The following is a 19,234-nucleotide window of genomic DNA, read 5'->3' as shown; positions in this document are numbered from 1 at the left end:
TGTTCCTTAATTAATACTGCCACCCCTCCTGACTTCCTTCCTTTCCTGAACACCCTTGGCTGGATTCTCCAGTCGCTGACGCCGAAGTCACGTTCGGCGATCGGCTGGAGAATCCGAGTTTCCGACCAAATCGGGGGCTGCGCCGCTTTCACGATGCTCCACCCACTCCAAAGCGGCGCACTCCGAGGAACCGTGGAACTGCTGGCGGAAAGGAAAAAGCTGCAAATGGAATTTGACCTGCTCTCCACACGGAAGGCAGCCCACCAGCTCTGCCAGGCACGGGGGGGGCCTTTTACTAACCTGGAGAACTGGCTCACCAGTTGAGGAAACAGGCGGCCGCGAACGAGATAGCTCAAGTTAGAGACAGTAATGGTAAGGTGGTAGCTGACTCCATGCAATCAGGGATAGCGCTGTGACTGGATGGATTCCTGGTAGACGTTTACAAAACATTCTCAGTGACTCACTGTTGAAGGGGGCCTTGTCGCTCACACTGGCACAGGGTGGAGGCAGCACTAATGGGACTGCCGTTTAAACAAGCCAAACACAAATACCGCTACCTGGGGATCCAAATAGCCCATGACTGGAAAGGGATCCACAAATGGAACCTCACCGGTCTGACAGAGGAAGTAAAAAAGGACCTGCAAAGATGGAACACACTCCCACTCTCCCTCGCAGTGAGAGTCCATCGATCAAAATGAACGTACTGCCCAGGTACCTCTTCCTACTTAGATCCATTCCGATCTACATCCCCAAGGCCTTTTTCAAAGCACTAGACAAACTAAACATGGCTTCAAGGAGCCAGAAGCCAAGTGGGTGCGCACTGAAGAGGTCTCCTGCATGGGGACCTCCCTCCGGGCCCTCGCCACGGCAACACTCCCATCCCCACCCAAAAACATTCCAGCAGCCCAGTGGTGATAGCCACCCTCCAATCCTGGAACCAACTACGGCAGCAATTTGGCCTGACCAAAATGTCGGACAAAGCTCCCATCTGCAACAACCATAGGTTCACACTAGCGCTGGCTGACGCCACCTTCAAAAAGTTGGGACAGGACAGAGGGACATGGACAGTCAGGGACCTATACACGGACAGCAGGATCGCAACACTGTATGAACTGACCGAGAAATTCCAGCTAGCCAGGGGGAACGAGCTAAGGTACCTGCAACTCAAAAACCTCCTACGAAAGGAGACAAGGACGTACCCACAACCGCCACGACAGACATTACTGGAAGAGTTACTGGACGCAAGCATCCTAGATAAAGAGAACTGTAACGACATGTTTGACTGACTGGTAGAAAGGGCCGACACCGTACTGGACGCAACAAGAAAGAAATGGGAGAAGGACCTGTGGGATTGAAATAGGGTGGGGACTCTGGAGCGAAGCACTGCATAGGGTCAACTCCACCTCCACGTGCGCAAGGTTCAGCCTGACGCAACTAAAAGTGGTGCATAGAGCCCACTTAACAAGAAATCGTATGATTAGGTTCTTCCCAGAGGTAGAGGATAGATGTGAACGGTGCCAAGGAGGTCCGGCCAACCACGCCCACATGTTCTGGTTCTGCCCCAGATTTGCGGGGTACTGGACAGCCTTCTTCAAGGCAATGTCCAAATATGGTGGGGTTGAGGATGGAGCCATACCTGAAAGTAGAGGAGGGCAGACACCCTTGCCTTTGCCTCCCTCAAGGGACAGTAGCCAAGGTATGAGATGGAGAGATAGACTGGGGGGAGGGGGGGGAAGAGTGAAGAGACAGGGAACATTAGAGGAGAACCAAGGGGAAGGAGGGCACGGGAAATGATAACAAATTTGGCACAGATGCCTACTTATGTGTTGTAAATAATATTGCCAATTGTACAGATTTGTTGCTGTTGAGCTGGTGCATAATACCTTACCAGTTATTTTATTTTATTTTTTATTTATTTTTTATTATTACTTTTTTTTGGTATGTTTGGTATGTACCCTTCTCTTCTATATGTACCTTATTCTGTGTACATAACGGTAAATATACTTTGTTCAAAAACCCAATAAAAACATTTATTTTTTTAAACTGAGTACGTCCAGCTGCACAGTGCGGCTATCCCTGCTCCTGTTCACGCTAGCAATTGAGCAGCTGGCTATCACCCTTAGATCGGCGGATTTCTAGACAGGCATCCAGAGAGGGGGCAGAGAGCATAGAGTCTCACACTATGCGGATGACCTGCTCCTCTGCATGTCGAACCCCGAGCCAGTAGGGAAAGATAACCGGATTTGTTAGGAGGCTCGGCGCCTTCTCAGGTGACAAACTCAACCTGAGGAAAAGCAAAATCTTCCCGTCCGTGCAGGAGGCCTCCTCCATTTGGACCCATGCTAAATTGCCCCTTAATTGGAAAAAAAAAGAATTGGGATCTCTAAATTAAGAAAAAAAATGTATAGCTGTAAATACTGAATAGCATTGGAGCCATAGAATGGGATACTCCTTCCGCATTTGCCCGATGACCTGAAAATGCAGCCCGAGGTCAATGGATTTTTCCATTGTTGGCGTGTTACCCATGGCTTTCATGCGGTAGGCGGGGTCGGATAATCCAGCCCCTAGTCACGGTTACAGTGAGGGGGTCAAATCTTGTTGTTCCCATTGTTGGTTATTATTACTATTGTTGCATTGCCCGTCACATGCAAACCTCAGTTTCCTCTGCCATTTTCTCTGCATCAATAACTCAAAACACCAATAAAAATATTTTCCAAAAAAATGTATGGAAGTTAATTGAAAAGATTTACTTAACTCTTACTTTTCATTTTAATAATACACAACACTTATTTTGGGAACTTTCTACAGATTGGCAAATGTATTGCCGAAAGGAAATTTTTTATACAAACATTAAGAGCCTGCTTGACATTCAATTAACACCATAGCTGATTTGTTTGTTTTTCGAGTTCCGCATTCCCATCTACCTCCAATTATTCCCTCGCCTAACAAGAATCTATCTACCTCTGCCTTTCAAATATTCAGTGACCCTGCTTCCACTGCCTGTGAATGATAATAGGTAAGATTTAGGACCTACTTTATCTTTATTCTGCACACACAGCGCAATCAACAAATGGAATGGATTTTCCAATAGGTTAATGCAGGTGAAAATCATCAAGTAATTAAGAACCAATAGGTTTGTTTGGATGGATGAGTTAAGTTGATCTTCGTCATCTGTGTCTACTTTGTGACAATATTACTTGTTCTTTCACCCATTTCTGGAATGTCATTACCACTTTAGCCAATAGGTGGCATCGAATGTCAAGCTCGTTCCAGTAGAGCTGAGTTGAAATTCCAGTCAGTGCTGGCGCAGCCACACCGAGAACTAGGCAACACTAGTCCCCCCAGGCATGCTCGCAGCAAACCATCAGTATCCCACTGCGTGCACATGCTCGCTGACCATCTAATTACTTTCCCTTCCTTCCCACTTCCCCCCCCCCCCCCCCATCCACCACCACGGTGGGTGACAGTTTTGTGATGTGGGTTGAGCTCTCGCAAAAGGTGCAGGAGTTCTGTGCTAATCTAAGCTGCGCCAAGGGAACATGATGCTGCAGAAGCAGAGCGGTGGGATTAGACTCAGGAGACTGAGACCGGAGGGTGGGCTGAGGTCAGACCACTGATAACTATCTCGGAGGTAAAGGATAAAATCGCCATAGTCCCAGATGACAATAGGCTGCTTTCTACTTTGAGGGGAAGAGCTGGCTGGTGGTGATTTAACCTGAGGATCTTCACTCATCAGACGAGGGGCAAGGTTGAGAATGCGGACCTTCGTGAATAATCTATGAATTAGACCATTTTTAGCAGTTGTGTGAAAATGGGACCATTTTACTGTCTACATTTTCAAAAGTTAATTGTGGGGCGGGTGAAGGTTTGTGCACCAGACTGAAGGTTTGTTTGGGGTGGCAAATAACCTGTGCTTGCCCCACAGATATTGGTTCTTGGATTCTGCTCAAAAAGACCAACGGAATATTTTTTCTGACCATTTGTTTTCTGTGGGGCGCCTCACCCACCGAGACGTTTATTTTTGGACGTTTGAGTGGCAATGTATATGATTGACCATTTAAATCAAAGATATTGTGCTTGGCATTTCCAAAATTCCCAATGTGCACAGCTAGTATGCTGGTCTCTCCACTGGGAATATGAAGGTGAAAGGTTATCCTTCCGTATCATGTTGGAATTTTACTTTGCACTTTTTAGTTGAAATCCAGGGTTGGTCTCCTTGGGATCTTGCCATCCTACTCTGCTAAACTGTAACATTAGTGGACAAAATTCTGATTATTCTTCTGCTTGCTTTCATTTTTTTGATAAATGTTTTTTATTGGTTTTTAAACAAAGTATATTTACAGTTATGTACACAGAATAAAATTTATATACATAGAAGAAAACTAAAGAAAAAAAACTGGTACGATATTGTGCACTAGCTCAACAACAGCAACTCTGTACAATTAGCAATATTATTTTTAACACATAAGTAGGGCACCTGTTTGTGGGTGGGGGGGACTGGGGAGGTACATATACACTTGGGTGCCGGACAAACAATTACATTGGTTATGTCGAATACAGAGAGGGCAATACGAGAATGGATCTGGTGTTCGTATTGTTGCTTGCTTCTCCCGGACAGTTTTCACTGCCATTGTCGTCTCGCGTTCACCTCTGCTTCGGCTGTTTGTCCCGTCTTTCGCCCGTATTTTCCTCGGCTACTTTCCCCTTATTCTTGGCTACCTGGCTATTCTTCTGTTGGTTCGTTGGCCACAAACAGATCCCGGAACAATTGGGTGAATGGCTCCCACGTTCTGTGGAAGCCGTCGTCTGACCCTCGGATGGCGAATTTGATTTTCTCCATTTGGAGAGATTCTGAGAGGTCGGACTGCCAGTCTGCAGCTTTGGGTGGTGCTGCTGACCACCAACTGAACAGGATTCCAAGGCGGGCGATCAGGGAGGCAAAGGCAAGGGCGTCCACCCTCCTCCCCAGGAATGCTTGCTTTCATATTGCTGATCGATGAAATAACAAAACATTAAATGTAGCTTGTAAATCTCTCTGTAATATGGAATAGCCACCATCTGTACTACTTTTTTTTACCCACTCTTCCCCCCCCCTCCTACTGATAGCTCAGTTGGTTAATGCAGTGAGCCAAACAAATCAGGAAAGCCCTCGGATAGATCCCCATTTTCAGCCGATTTAGGAAGACTGCATTTGGGATCAGTATCAGCTTGGTTCGGAAGCAAAAAAAAATTATCTGGCAGTTTTGTGGACATTGGGGAGGAGAAGATTGGGCTCAACTGCGATTACCCCTATGGTTGAATAATCTTTCAATATGTGGGCTCATGCATAAAGCATGGTCACTTTAATGAAATATGAATGGCACCCAGCACTCAAAGCATTAGAAGCAGTTCTTAATATACAAATGATATTGCATTTTGTAGTTGGAGCCAGCATCCTGCACCATCGCACGTGATTGTGTGGGGAGAAGGGGATTTCCATTGTATTATCTCAAAGCCAAACTGGAAAGGCACGTTTCGAGGGTTGCTTGCTTCACTGAGGTTATCCAAAAAGTAGCTTGTGCCATACAAACCAGGAAAGCATCATGTCCACTCCCCAGTCTGTGTTGAGTTAGTTTATTTTTAGTTAGTGCAGGCATAGGAACTATACAATTATTCCTATAATCATTCCTAGGTTCGGGACTTTGGAAGGAGAGGAGTTTATCATTCCAGTTTCTGATTTCTATTCACGTATTCCTGCTCGAAATACACAGCTTTGGGCATAAGGTGAATCAAAATAGTTGGGAGTCCCAAAAATCAAAATAATAGGGCATACGATGGGGGACAAGATTTGGCTTGGCTGTTATTATTCCAATGTCAATGGGGCAGCACGGTGGCCCAGTGGTTAGCATTGCTGCCTACGGAGCTGAGGACCCAGGTTCGAATCCCGGCCCTGGGTCACTGTGTGGAGTTTGCACGTTCTCCCCGTGTCTGCGTGGGTTTCGCCCCCACAACCGAAAGATGTGCAGGTTAGGTGGATTGGCCACGCTAAATTGCCCCTTAATTGGAAAAAAATAAATAAATAAAAAATTATTCCAATGTCAAACTCATTGTGAAGGATGACACAAATAATAACCATTTGGCAAGGTTCTTAGTGCTAGTAGAATTATGCACCATCAATTACCTCAGCAGATGGGAGAGTTGACAAAATATGTAAACTTTTCAATAAGAAAGGTGTGGTTCATTTTTCAATTGAATTTTCATGGTCTGTTTTTTTCTGTTTTGACTTTCAGAAACCAACTGTACCATCAACAGGAAAAGCTGTGAATGGCAAAACAAAAGAAAGTGCGGTCTCGGAAACCAGCCAGTCACATCTAATTGTACCAGAGCCCAGCCAGTCACAACCAATGATGCATGGTGCATCCACTCAGTCCGAACTACTGATGTCGTCTTACGGAGCTGACAGTTCGATTCAAGATATCTGGCAGATGTTAGAGGGAGGATCCAGTCCTTCCATATCTACTCCACAGAACAACAATGAACCAGGTACAGAAAAGGGAAGAGCATTGCTTGAATTAATTTGCTCAATGGTGAAAATGATGCAGGACAAAGGTTATTTTATTAATTTTTTATATTAAAAAAGTAATGTCAGCATAAGATGGATTACGTGTAATATAAAGTGCTTTATGGTCTTTTGTGCCCTCCTAAGTGATGCAACCTCTGGGTTTTTTAACTTTCTATTTCACGATCTGAACCTGTCTCTTACTGTACATTTCTTTCTGTTTCTGAGCTTATATTCTCTCTTTGAATTTGAACTTCTCCATGGTTAGTTGCTGATTAGTTTCTACTGGTTATATTTGAATGTTGTAGAAGTGCTTGGTGGCTTCCAGAGTTGCCAGAATTGGTGCAGTTGGCGATGGTGGTCATGGAGTAGGCCTTGGTCTGACTTCAAGTGACTGGTGAGACAACTTGCTCCCCATCATCCACCCCTGGCCTGCAGCATGAGAGGGAGATGAAGTACGGACTGATTGTCATTTGATTCTTGGGGGGGGGGGGGGGGGGGGGGGGGGGGGAGAGATGGTTGGGGAGGCGGTCAGAGTGCCTATTCTGTTATTAAAGTCAGTTCAAGTGGGATTGGTATTCATGACTGAGGATTGGAGAGATGAGAGTGGCCCTACTTGTCCTTTATATGACGGTTGTCACCGTGAGTCGGTTGGTTGTTCCCTCCCTGGGGGTTTCTTATTGACTTTTTTCATCCTGTTTTTTTTCCCTGGGTAGGTGTAATTCCTCCCCTATAGACTGGTGGCTGGCTGTCCTCCTCATTGGTATGTTTCAGGAGGCTGCCCAAGAAGTTGGGGGTGTGGGTTGGATGGGATGTCTTGACAATTCCTTTCTTCCTGTGCAGGGTTGCGGAGTTAGGGTGGAGGAGTGTGCTGAGGTTGGGGTGCCTCTTTCAGAGGGTCGGTGCAGACTCAATGGGCCAAATGACCTCCTTCTGCACTGTGGGAATTCTATGTATCAAGCCAGTTATGTTGTCATTCTCCTGTATCATCCTGTGCCCATGTATGTTAAGTCATTTTTTCACTATTTTGTGCATAGTATTATTTTCTAACTTTGATGCATCAATTTCTAAGACATATAATCCTAATAAATATACTTGTAAAAAAAAATTTCTTCCTTCATTGTATTCACGTCCTTAGCCAGACCAGTTCATCTGACAGCGATGACTATCTGGTCCCACTGCCTTCTCAGTGTCTGTCTCGAAAGCTTCCTTCGGGTAGAGGATCTATTTCCTTCTGTCCACCACCTGCACCCAGGGCTTCAATAAATCTTCGAGCCCTGCTGTGCCACTTCTGCATTTTGTTGCTTAAATTCTCTTCCAAAACGTCTGCAGTGAGAATGAACCTCACTTTATAAGATGCTAGTCTTGCCCAAGCTTGGGTCCCCTGCCAAGATGTGCAGATATTTAGCGGCATAATTAGCACTGGGTTGCACATCATTATAATTTACGCACAGTCGCACAGTGGGTATCACAGTTGTTTCACAGCTATAGAGTCCCACGGTCGATTCCTGGCTTGGGTCACTGTCTGTGTGGAGTCTGCACGTTCTCCTCGCATCTGCGTGGGTTTCCTCCTGGTGCTCCGGTTTCCTCCCACAATCCAAACATGTGCAGGTTAGGTGGATTGGACATGCTAAATTGCCCTTAGTGTCCAAAAAGGTTGGTGGGGTTATGGGGATAGGATGGAGGCGTGGGCTTACGTAGGGTGCTCTTTCCAAGGGCCAGTGCAGGCTCGATGGGCCGGATGGCCTCCTTCTGCACTGTAAATTCCATGATTCTATGATTTAAATTAGCAGGCAGCTCAAACTTCACTTCCTGCTTGTATCGCAACAAGTGGTGGTGGTTAGTCACACATTATAATTTCCGTGTTCATTTTCAGGTTTTGTCCAATTTTCTCCCTTCACACAAAAGGATACTGGAGGATAGCTGGTTCAATAGACTTGTAGCCTAGCAAGAATCAATACCTCCAGAGTAGTTGGAGATGCAATAAGGATCTTAGTTTTCTTTCAGCCATCACTGCATTTCCACTATTTACTTATCTGATATTTGCTTTTGCAAATCTAAAAGCAATCAATCATGCTGACATTGCTGTTAAGCAATCAATAAAGATATACCAACTGGACATTGACTGGAATTTATTTAATCAGACTCATGAAGATATCTGGTCCTATTGGGTTAACTCAGGGGTGGGCAAACTTTTCCGTGCAAGGGCCACATTCAGAAATTCACAATTTTAAAGGGCCGCATAGTATATTAATTAATAGTCCCGGTTGTAACCAATTAGCGTGCGGCATACACCTCAGCGCTTCCCCCGGCGGCATCCTGCCTTTAGCCCTCTTTTTCTCTACTTTTCAAAAATGGCGCTTCACCCGGTTATGATTCTGGGCGCCTCATATAGAACATAGAACAGTACAGCACAGAACAGGCCCTTCGGCCCTCGATGTTGTGCCGAGCAATGATCACCCTACTCAAGTCAACGTATCCACCCTATACCAGTAACCCAACAGCCCCCCCCCCATTAACCTAATAAAAAAATATTAAAAAATAAAAAAAATAAAAAATAAAAATTAAAAAAAAAAATTTTTTTTTTTAATGACTTGATCTTGGTGGGCCGCATAAAGACCTTTGGCGGGCCGCATGCGGCCCGCGGGCCATAGTTTGCCCACTCCTGGGTTAACTGTTCCTAGAAGTGGTGAAGATTATCAATTCTGTTCTTCGCTCTGCCCCTACCCCCATATCAATCTGAGTAGTTTTATTGGGATAAGCCGGAGAACCATTCAGTCTCTTGTTTCTTTTTCTATAAATTTAAAGTACCCAATTCATTTTTTCCAATTAAGGGGCAATTTACCATGGCCAATCCACCTACTCTGCACATCTTTGGGTTGTGGGGGCTGATGTGACCATCAGTTCGCACGACACGTAGTTGGAAGTGAACAGTAGTTTTAATGATCTTACAACGGAGCCTGCCTGTGCCGAGATGAACTGGCAGGCAGGCTCAGACTGCCAGGCTTTATACTTCTGGTTAGTGGGAGGAGCCATGGGCGGAGCCAAGGGTGGAGCCCAGTACAAACTCTTAATCTCCCCCTAGGGCCAGAGCCGCGCAACTGCTCGTATACCGAGCTTACACAGACACAGTACATCATATATAATAACAGTGTGAATTACACGGACTGTGATTCACCACAGGGGCAAATCCCATACAAGCATGGGGAGAATGTGCAAACTCCACATGGACAGTGACCCAGAGCCGGGATCGAACCTGGGACCTGGGTGCCGTGAGGAAGCAGTGCTAACCACTGCACCACCATGCTGCCACTTGAGCCTCTTGTTAATACTCAGAACTGCTTTGGAAGCTTTTCCACTTTTTCATGAAACTGCTCCATTTATACTAGAAAGCACTGGGTTTCAGGAGGGGGACACAATACAATGAAGCAGTAAAAATATGATTGAATATTTTCTATTTCACAGGACCTCTAGAAGCTTATCCAAGCTTTAGTGAGGTACTGTCAAAGAATTGTTGGTAAGTTGCTGCAGAATTCCTTCTTGCCTCTTCATACCACAGCATCTAATACATCTAACAATTGGTAGCAGAGGATGGTTGCTGTGTAAATGTGAAGGCTTGAAAGATGCAATTTTTCCAGATCAAACCAAGGAGTGAAAAAAAAGGGAAACATGGCTGAACCCAGAACGAAGATGGCTGGTTATGATTATCCTCCCTTATTTTCTGAAAGGGAATCATACGACCAATGGAGAAGTGCAGTAGTTATGTGGACTAAGGTGACTGCTTTAGGAAAGAGAAAACAAGGTATGGCATTGGCTCTTTCTTTACCATATGGCACTAAAATCCGAAACAAAGTGCTTTCTGAGCTGGAGTTGGAAGAGTTAGACTCAGAAGAAGGTCTGGTGACTTTATTACATTATATGGGCAAGATTTATAAGAAAGATGACTTGTTAAGTGCGTATGAAGCATGGTCGGATTTTGATAAGTTCCGGAAAATGGAGGATTTATCTATGGAAGACTATATAATGGAATTTGGCAGACTATATAAAAGGCTGCAGAAAGACAGGCTTGAATTTCCAAAGTCTGTGTTGGCCTTTAAATTACTTGACTGTGCTAGAGTGAGCAACATGGATAGGCTCCTGGTTTTGACAGGAGTTCAGTTTACGGATAACGATACCTTTTTCGAACAGATGACAACAACTTTAAAAATAATTTCTGGGGAAACATTCGATTCCAATGGCTCTGATGACCCAAATAGGTCAGCCTGCTATAAGGCAGAATATGGAAGATACTCTACTAACAGGATGGCGAAATTGTATGGCTACGAACAGGCCTCAAGACTATAAAAGAAGACCGAGACAAGGAAATTATGAAGACAGAAACCCAGTTAGAACCTACAATAGGAGGATGAACCCCAGAAATGCACGAGGCATGATAAATCGATGTTTTCGATGTGACTCTCAATACCATTATGCTTTCAACTGTCCAATTCGTTATGATACAGTATTTGAAGCGACACATGACATGGACGAGTCAGAAGAGGAAAAAGATAGTGACCAGAAAGAAGGCATTGTCCTATTAACAAGCTGTTTTACGCCGGTAATGAGGGTGTTGGTTGCAGAATCCTTTAACTGTGCTGTATTGGACAGTGGCTGCACATCTACTGTGTGTGGGATTGACTGGTTAAAATGTTATCTGGACTCCTTGGATGCTGAAAATCGTAACAAGGTTAATGAATTTAAAAGTTCCACAAGTTTCAGGTTTGGGGATGATAATACTCTGAAGTCACTGAAAAGAGTGGTGATCCCTTGCAATATTGCTGGAGTGAACCATTTCATTAGCACGGATGTTGTATCAAGTGAGATACCTTTGCTTCTGAGCAGACCGTCTATGAAGAAAGCACACATGAAGCTGGATATGGAACAGGATAAGGCAACAGTTTTTGGAAAGACGGTGGACTTACAATTTACACAGTCGGGACACTATTGTATTCCATTACTGACACATAATATTTCAAGTAGAGTGGTTAAGGATGTGTTAATGGAAGTTGATAATGGGACTTTAGCTGCTAAAAAGCTTGTTGTAGTAAAACTGCATAGGCAATTTGCACATCCGTCTCCTCGGAGGCTGAAAAATTTATTAAAGGATGCAGGGGTAAGGGATGATGACTATACTAAACTGATAGAACAGGTTAGTAATCTCTGTGAAGTTTGCAGGAAGAACAGAAGGACACCAGCGCGACCGATAGTAACCCTACCTTTGGCCAGGGATTTTAATGACATTGTGGCCAAGGACCTTAAGATCTGGGATAAAGCAAATAATATATTTATTTTGCATTTTGTAGATTTAGCAACCAGATTTAGTCGGTCAACGATTGTACGAAGTAAAGAAAAGAGAGTAATTCTGGATCAAATTGTGGAAAAATGGATCAGGACAGGAATGGGTCCACCAGCAAAATTATTTACGGACAATGGGGGAGAATTTGCTAATGAGTTTAGGGATATGTGTGAAAACATGAATATCAGAGTTATGAACACGGCTGCACAAATCCATTCAGTAATGGTGTCTGCGAAAGAAATGCTGTTATCGATGACATGCTTCGGAAAATTTTGGGAGATCGACCAAACTGCACGCTAAATTCAGCTTTAGCATGGGCGGTACATGCAAAGAATTCATTGCAGATGGTTGGGGGTATAGTCCTTCTCAATTAGTGTTTGGTAGAAATCCTAAAATTCCCTCGATTTTGGATGACCAGCCTCCAGCTTGGGAAGGGACTACAATTAGCTCAGGTTTTGCTGAACATTTAAACGCGTTACATAGCAGTAGAAAAGCTTTTTTGGAAGCAGAAGTCTCTGAAAGAATTCGCAGAGGTTTAAGACATAATGTACGGCCATCAGATGCCGTTTTTCAGCGAGGAGACATGGTATACTATAAGAGAGACAATTCTAATGAATGGAAAGGCCCAGGGAAGATCATAGGCATAGATGACAAAACATTTATTTTGCAACATGGTAATCAAACTGTTAGGGTACATTCATCAAGGATAATGGGTACCAATTACAATTTTTCAAATTTAGACAGAGCAGACGGACATGACGGACAGAGTCATCTGGTACGCATGTGTTACAGAACTATGAGGACCAGTTAACTGATATAGACAGGGTTTCGGTAGAGGAACACGACACTTCTGATAAATTAGATCAGGCCATTTTTCTGAAAGGGCAACTGCCAAAGGTTGGTACAAAAGTGACATACATGCCTGAAGGGTCTAGTCAATGGAAGGATGCAACTGTTATTAGTAGAGCAGGGAAGGCCACCGGAAAGTATAAACATTGGTTGAATGTACAGCATTCAGGGGAGGAAGTTAAGACAATGGATTGGGAAAACTAAGTTCAAAAATGGAGGGCACAGAAACGTAGTGCCAGTTCAGATTGTGCATCGGATAGTGAACAGGTTCGCAGGAAAAGGTCGAGAACTATTGAAAGGACATCCTGCTACAGAAGAGAAAGATCAAGCAGTAGTAGTACAGAACGAGATACCAGGCAGGAGAGGGGACGTAGTTTATCAAGATCTCGGAACAGGAGTAAGACTACGAATACTAATAGAAGTAGAAGCCCACATGCACGTGAGATTTTGGTAGCTTCAAATAAATTAGATGAGAAAGTTATCAAAGATGCTAAACAGCAAGAATTGCATAGTTGGAGTGAATTTGGGGTATACACGGAAGTACCGGATAGGGGACAAAAAGCTCTATCCCACAGATGGATTTGTGCAGAAAAGGTTCTTCCAGATGGAACTTATAAGGCAAAGGCCAGGCTTGTGGCAACGGGATTTGAAGAAAACTTAGACGATCAGGACTTAAGGGTAGATTCACCTACAGCGGGAAAGGTTATTTTAAAGATCTTCTTGGCTCTATTAGCCACAAAGGCTTGGGAATGCAAATCTATAGATATAAAAGCTGCCTTTTTGGAGGGACATCAGCTCCAGAGAGACATTTTTCTCCGTCCTCCTAAAGAGGCAGCTAACACAGAAGGGGTACTCTGGAAGTTGAACAAATGTGTATATGGATTAAATGATGCATCTAGAGTGTGGTACTTTTCGGTAAGGTCAGTCCTGTTAAAGTTAGGCTGTTGCCAATTGAAAGCAGATCCTGCATTGTTTTACTGGCACTATAAAGGAAATCTTGCTGGCATCTTTATGATGCATGTTGATGCTTTTTGCGGGGTGGGACTAGTGATTTTGAAGCTATTGTAATCTCTGGTTTGAGGAAAGAAATCAGGGCTGGAAGTCAGGCTTCCGGTGCATTTAAATATATTGGACAGGAAATCGGACAGACTAAGTTAGGGGCAACTTTACGTCAGCAATCTTATTTGGAAAGCATCAGCCCAATAGCAATTAGTCGTGGCCAGATTTCACAAAAAGACGCAACGATTTTGAAGATAGAAAAAGAGCAACTGCGAAGTTTAATTGGGCAACTGAACTGGTTAGGTAGACAGACTAGACCGGACGTGAGTTTTGATGTCTTAGAGTTGAGTACAAAAATGAATGATCCCAAAGTGGAAGACATAATAAGAGCGAATAAAGTGTTGGCCAAACTAAAAATGCAGGAGTGTGTTTTGAAGTTCCCGGTTTTAGGTGATCTTAGGCATTTGAAACTCATAGTTTATAGTGATGCGTCCTATGCAAATTTATGTGATAGAGTTTCAAGCGCAGGAGGTTTTATAATTTTCTTTTCGGGGAACAATGGTAAGTGTTGCCCTCTTGTGTGGGAAACAAAGAAAATAAGGAGAGTGGTCAAAAGCACTTTAGCTGCTGAGACGTTAAGCTTAGTGGAAGCGGTGGATATGGCCTTTTATATAAGTCAGATATTGACAGAAATTTTGGGATTAAGGGATTTGGGTAATATACCTATTGACTGTCACATTGACAATAAATCCCTGTGGGAAAATGTGCACTCTACAAAAAGTGTCAATGAAAAGAGGTTACGGATAGACATCGCAAGAAACGGGCGCCAGATGCCTGTTTGGGGAATCTAGAGGCCCGATTGGCACGGGAGCACCACGACTGTGCTCGGGAGGGGACAGGCCCGCGATCGGTGCCCACCGATCGTCGGGCCAGCGTCCAAAACAGACGCACTCTTTCCCCTCCGCCGTCCGGCAAGATCAAGCCGTCACGTCTTGCCGGGCGGCTGAGGAGAAAGATGCCAACTGCGCATGCGCGGCTGACGTCATCGGCCGCATCAGCCGCCGTGCCGCTTGACGTGCGCCTTGACGACCGTCGTCAAGGCCGCGCCGCCGTGACGCACGGGGCCGCGCTCCTAGCCCCGCCCAGGGGGTAGAATCGGCCCCGGAAGTGGCCATGAAGGCTGCCGTGGGTCACGGCCTGTCCCACGGCAGCCTTTACGATTCTCGTCTGACATCACTGCCTACGCTACTCTATGGTCAGTAGCTGAGAGATGAGTAAGGAAAAATTTGCTCTCTTTCCCACTTTACTGCAATTCCACACCTGCCATTTCACTTGGCAACATGGTTGAAATAATTAACTGTGGGTACTTTTGGATATTTGGCTGTTCTGAGTAGAAGAAAATTGATATATTAACATTGTCTAGGCTTCAAGAAAAGTGGAGATATTTTAAGGATAGCTGCTGGTATTTAGTTTAAATTATAACACAGACATAGAATAGAACCGTACAGCACAAAATTATGCCAATTAGCCCATCAAGTCTGCCCCAGCCTTTTTTAAGAAAAATCCACTTAGTCCTTCTCCCCCGCTTTTCGCCATACCCTTGTATTTTTGCTCCTTCAAATATTTATCTAATTCCCTTTGAAAGCTGGCATTAAGTCTGCTTCCAATATTCTTTCAGAGCTGCATGTAACATGGGTAATTTAGAAGTAATGGGCGACTTCAATTTATGGGGCACAAGGGGCAGCACGGTGGCGCAGTGGTTAGCACTGATGCATCACAGCGCCGAGGTCCCAGGTTCGATCCTGGCTCTGGGTCACTGTCCGTGTGGAGTTTGCACATTCTCCCCGTGTTTGCATGGGTTTCGCCCCCACAACCCAAAGATGTGCAGGGTAGGTGGATTGGCCGCGCTACATTGCCCCTTAATTGGGAAAAAATGAATTGAGTACTCTAAATTTTTTTAAAAATTAATGGTGCACGATTTAACCAAAAGGTTTCTGGTGTGGTAGCGAGCAGGAACTGCCGTGAGCTTCCTGATGTTCGGCCCCGTGAGGCCGTCACCGTATAAAATGTGAATGGATCCACTTAATGAGGCCTCGTGGGCCCGTTGGCTGATTCGCCGGGATGGCGCTTGCCAGCCCCGGGCTAACAAAGGAGAGCAGCACTTAAACCACTCCTGCACAGCCACCCCCACATAGCTCACAGCCATGACACCGAGAAGACCAGTCCCACAGTTCGGGGATGCCGACCTGGGCAGATTACTGGATGTGATAGAGACCAGACAGGATGACCAGTTCTCCAGAGGGTCTCAGAGGGGCGGCCAGTGCCACCTGGGAGGAAGTGGCAGCGGCTGTCTGCCAGGGTGTATGACCAGGAGGACCAGCAACTACAGCCGCAAGAAGACCAATGGCCTCCATTGGGCTGCACGGGTGTGTTGGCACCGGATCCCTGAGCCCCCCATCATGAGTATTCCCCCCACCGTTTTGTGCCCTGGCCCACCCATGTTCAGCAGTGCCGCCTACAACACCCCCCCATAGGGGCTGTCTCACCGACCGCCCCCCCCCCCACCCCACAATGAATGACACGTGCGGCTAATGATGCACCCTCTATGTCCCCGCAGGAGAAGTTGGTCCACAACAGGTGGGAGAGGCCCAGATGTGCGGCGGGGTGCCGGACATCAGAGTCCTCACCCCCTTTGAGAAACGTGCCCTGGAGATCGTAAGTTTGGCCGAGATCAGATCGGTAACCAATGTAGAGGTTGGCGTGCAGTGCAAAGGTGAGGGTCCACTGGCCCCCACCCAGATGAACTATCATATGCAAATTGTTAATGCCACACAGAATGACCCATCTCTCCCACTGATCACATGTCCATTCTTCTGCAGGATCTCCATCCAACGGCGCCGGCCCTTCCGGTGTGGTCCGGCCCCCCCGCCACCCATGAGAACCTCAGAGGAGAGCCCCAAGGATGCAGCTTCACATCTGTCATTCCCACCCTCCACCAGAGCAGAGACACACACGTCGGTGGACAACGGTAGTGGACAGGCTTCAGGGGCATATTCTAGTGAGCACTACACAGTTGGTGATGCACATCCGGTGGAGGCAGGAACACCTCGGACAGCCGGAGGGCTGCTGGATCACAAGACCCAACTGGATCCCAGTCAGATGCTGAGCCTCTGGACCAGGTTTACCCAGAGCTGATGCAGATGTGGTGCGGCCGTGAGATTCACAGGGGGATGTCAGTGGCCCTCTAGCAGGTCCATATCCGATTGGAGGAGTCCAGAGGCTAAAGGCGCAGCAGATAGCACTGGCAATGCATGGCACAGAGGCCAACACTGCTAGAGTGGCAACTGCAGTGGAGAGCCTGGTGAACAACGTCGGCAGCATGAGTGGAATTGTCCAAGGTGTGGCTCAGTCATTGACGGTCATGGTTGAGCATCTCGACAGCATGTCCCAGTCACTGGGGGATGTGACCCAGTACCAGGCGGACCTTGATGCGCTGCGCAGCATGTCCCAGTCTCAGGCAGGCATTGCCAAAGCATTCAGGACAGCGTCCTGGCTGCTAGAGAAGGTCTCCCAGTCCCATTTGATTGTAGCCGAGGCACTGCAGGACATATACATTCTCAGATGGGCATAGCCAAAGCACTGCAGAGTATGTTCCGATCGCTGGGGGACATGTCTCAGTCACAGGTGGGCATGGCATTGCCAGGGCGCTCCAGAGCATGACCCAGTCACCGAGGAACATTGTTGAGGGCGTTGACACCATGCTGCGGACATTGGGAAGCCGCCAGAGCTGGCAGAGCCAGATGACACAAGGGTAGCTGGGACTCAATCCAGCTGCCCTTCCTTCCCAGGGTGAACCCCAAGGCCCCATGGGCACCAACCTGGAGGAGGAGGCACTGGATGCCAACCCAGAGCCACCCTACAGAGTGGCGACGGTGCCACCTGCTCCCCCAAGACCCACCCCTCTGCGGCACATTTTGGAGTCAGCACCCAGAACAGCATGGCATGACAAGGCATGTGCTGTCGGCAAGTGCACCGGGGCCCTCCAACCCCAGAGGACGCCTGCCATGGGCATTAAATAATGAAAAATCATTGAGTGATTCACTCTGACACTTTTTTCTCCAATGCATGCCAAGCACCAATCCCATGCCCCATCTCCCCAGATATGGAATTCCTGAATTCCTCCCCTCCCCCGACACATCCTGCCCATGCACCTCTAGCTGCAGCGGGGTCCCTGCACACTGGACCCCACACCCTGTACCCCAGACACCTGCACCTTAATGGTAGGACCAGAGTTACCTAGACCAGGCGCTGGTCCCCTCCCGGTGCACACACCTACATAGTCTAAATTATTAATTTATTAATGGGCCCAAGTACTGAACCCTGGGGAACACTATATACCTCACTCCAGTCCAGAAAAACAGCTATTCACCACTGCTTTCTGTTTTCTAGCATTGCCAACTGCAATTAAATATATTCCAGGAGGTTTCATCACTTGTCTTTCCCCATGTTCCAACCATTAGTTAACCAACACTTCCATCTGTGGCACACTACCTTCCAATCCCATGGAAAATAAAAATACTCATTGCTCAGCTTAACTGTGTAGGAAATTGAAATTTTCAATATTTTTATATCTGGTAAAGAGAAATGTTCAAAGAAAAAACAATTTTTTTTATTGTCTCTGATATGTCTCCAGGACTGCACACATCAGTATCCTGAAGATTAATCTTCAATTCCTGGAGTCTCCAGACCAATTTTCTCTCCTTCTCCCTTTATATTCACGGTGTGATTGTCCTATATCTGTCATGGTCCAACAAATCTGTAAAGACTGAAGGCAAAAGCAATGTTTAAAATTAGATAAATATACACCTAATTTCCAGCTCATTTAACATTGAATGCAATGCAAAATAATTTCCTGAATATTACTAATTACTCTCAGCTAAAACACAGCAGTATTTAAATGTAAAATGGAAACTTTTAAAAATCTTCATCTCTGTTAAAGCACTGACTGTGCATGAACTTCGTGCCTTGCAGATGATGCTCAATACAGATTATCAGCAAACCCCCATCTTTCAAGGCAGCATGTTGCAAAATTACTATGTGGGATGTAAGTGATTACTGAGGGTGCTGAGCAGATCTGGCAGTCCCACATGATACAAGAGATGGTATCATTGAGCAATATATACAGTATTGCTGATTTTCACTACAGTGTGTGTCTGTCTGTACTTTGCGTCTGCGTGCATTTATTTCCCAATTGGGCATTCGTCTTTGAGCCAAGCCAGTAACCCAGACCAATTGATTTTGGAGGACATTACAGCTGAGCCTTTTCCCTGTTCTCAGCACGTACAGGTACACACAAAACAGTCATTGGGCAGAATTTTACGCTTGCCCCAAGGCGGGTTCTGAGGTGGGGGGGAGCGTAAAATTTAATGGATGGGATTCCCCCCCGGAAACCCATGCACCCAGAAACAATTTCACATTTGGGCGGGGAGGGCCTTGGGCGGGAATCCCGTCCT

At 45.9% G+C, this 19,234-nt stretch overlaps 1 protein-coding gene across 6 annotated transcripts in view; it reads left to right on the top strand.

Annotated features, from left to right (window-relative positions):
- The window catches only part of ccdc57 (coiled-coil domain containing 57), a 276,573-nt gene that overhangs the window by 239,090 nt on the left and 18,249 nt on the right, over positions 1-19,234 (top strand). For all 6 annotated transcript variants that reach the window (XM_038776870.1, XM_038776871.1, XM_038776872.1 and 3 more), the window contains one exon: positions 6,270-6,522. In XM_038776870.1, coding sequence (XP_038632798.1) covers positions 6,270-6,522 — 253 coding nt within the window. The remainder of the gene's footprint in view (positions 1-6,269; positions 6,523-19,234) is intronic.

This window comes from Scyliorhinus canicula, chromosome 18, assembly GCF_902713615.1.
Source record: "Scyliorhinus canicula chromosome 18, sScyCan1.1, whole genome shotgun sequence".
Lineage (NCBI taxonomy): Eukaryota > Metazoa > Chordata > Chondrichthyes > Carcharhiniformes > Scyliorhinidae > Scyliorhinus > Scyliorhinus canicula.
Note: the sequence above shows the minus strand (reverse complement) of the source record. Positions and strands in the feature narration are given on the sequence as shown.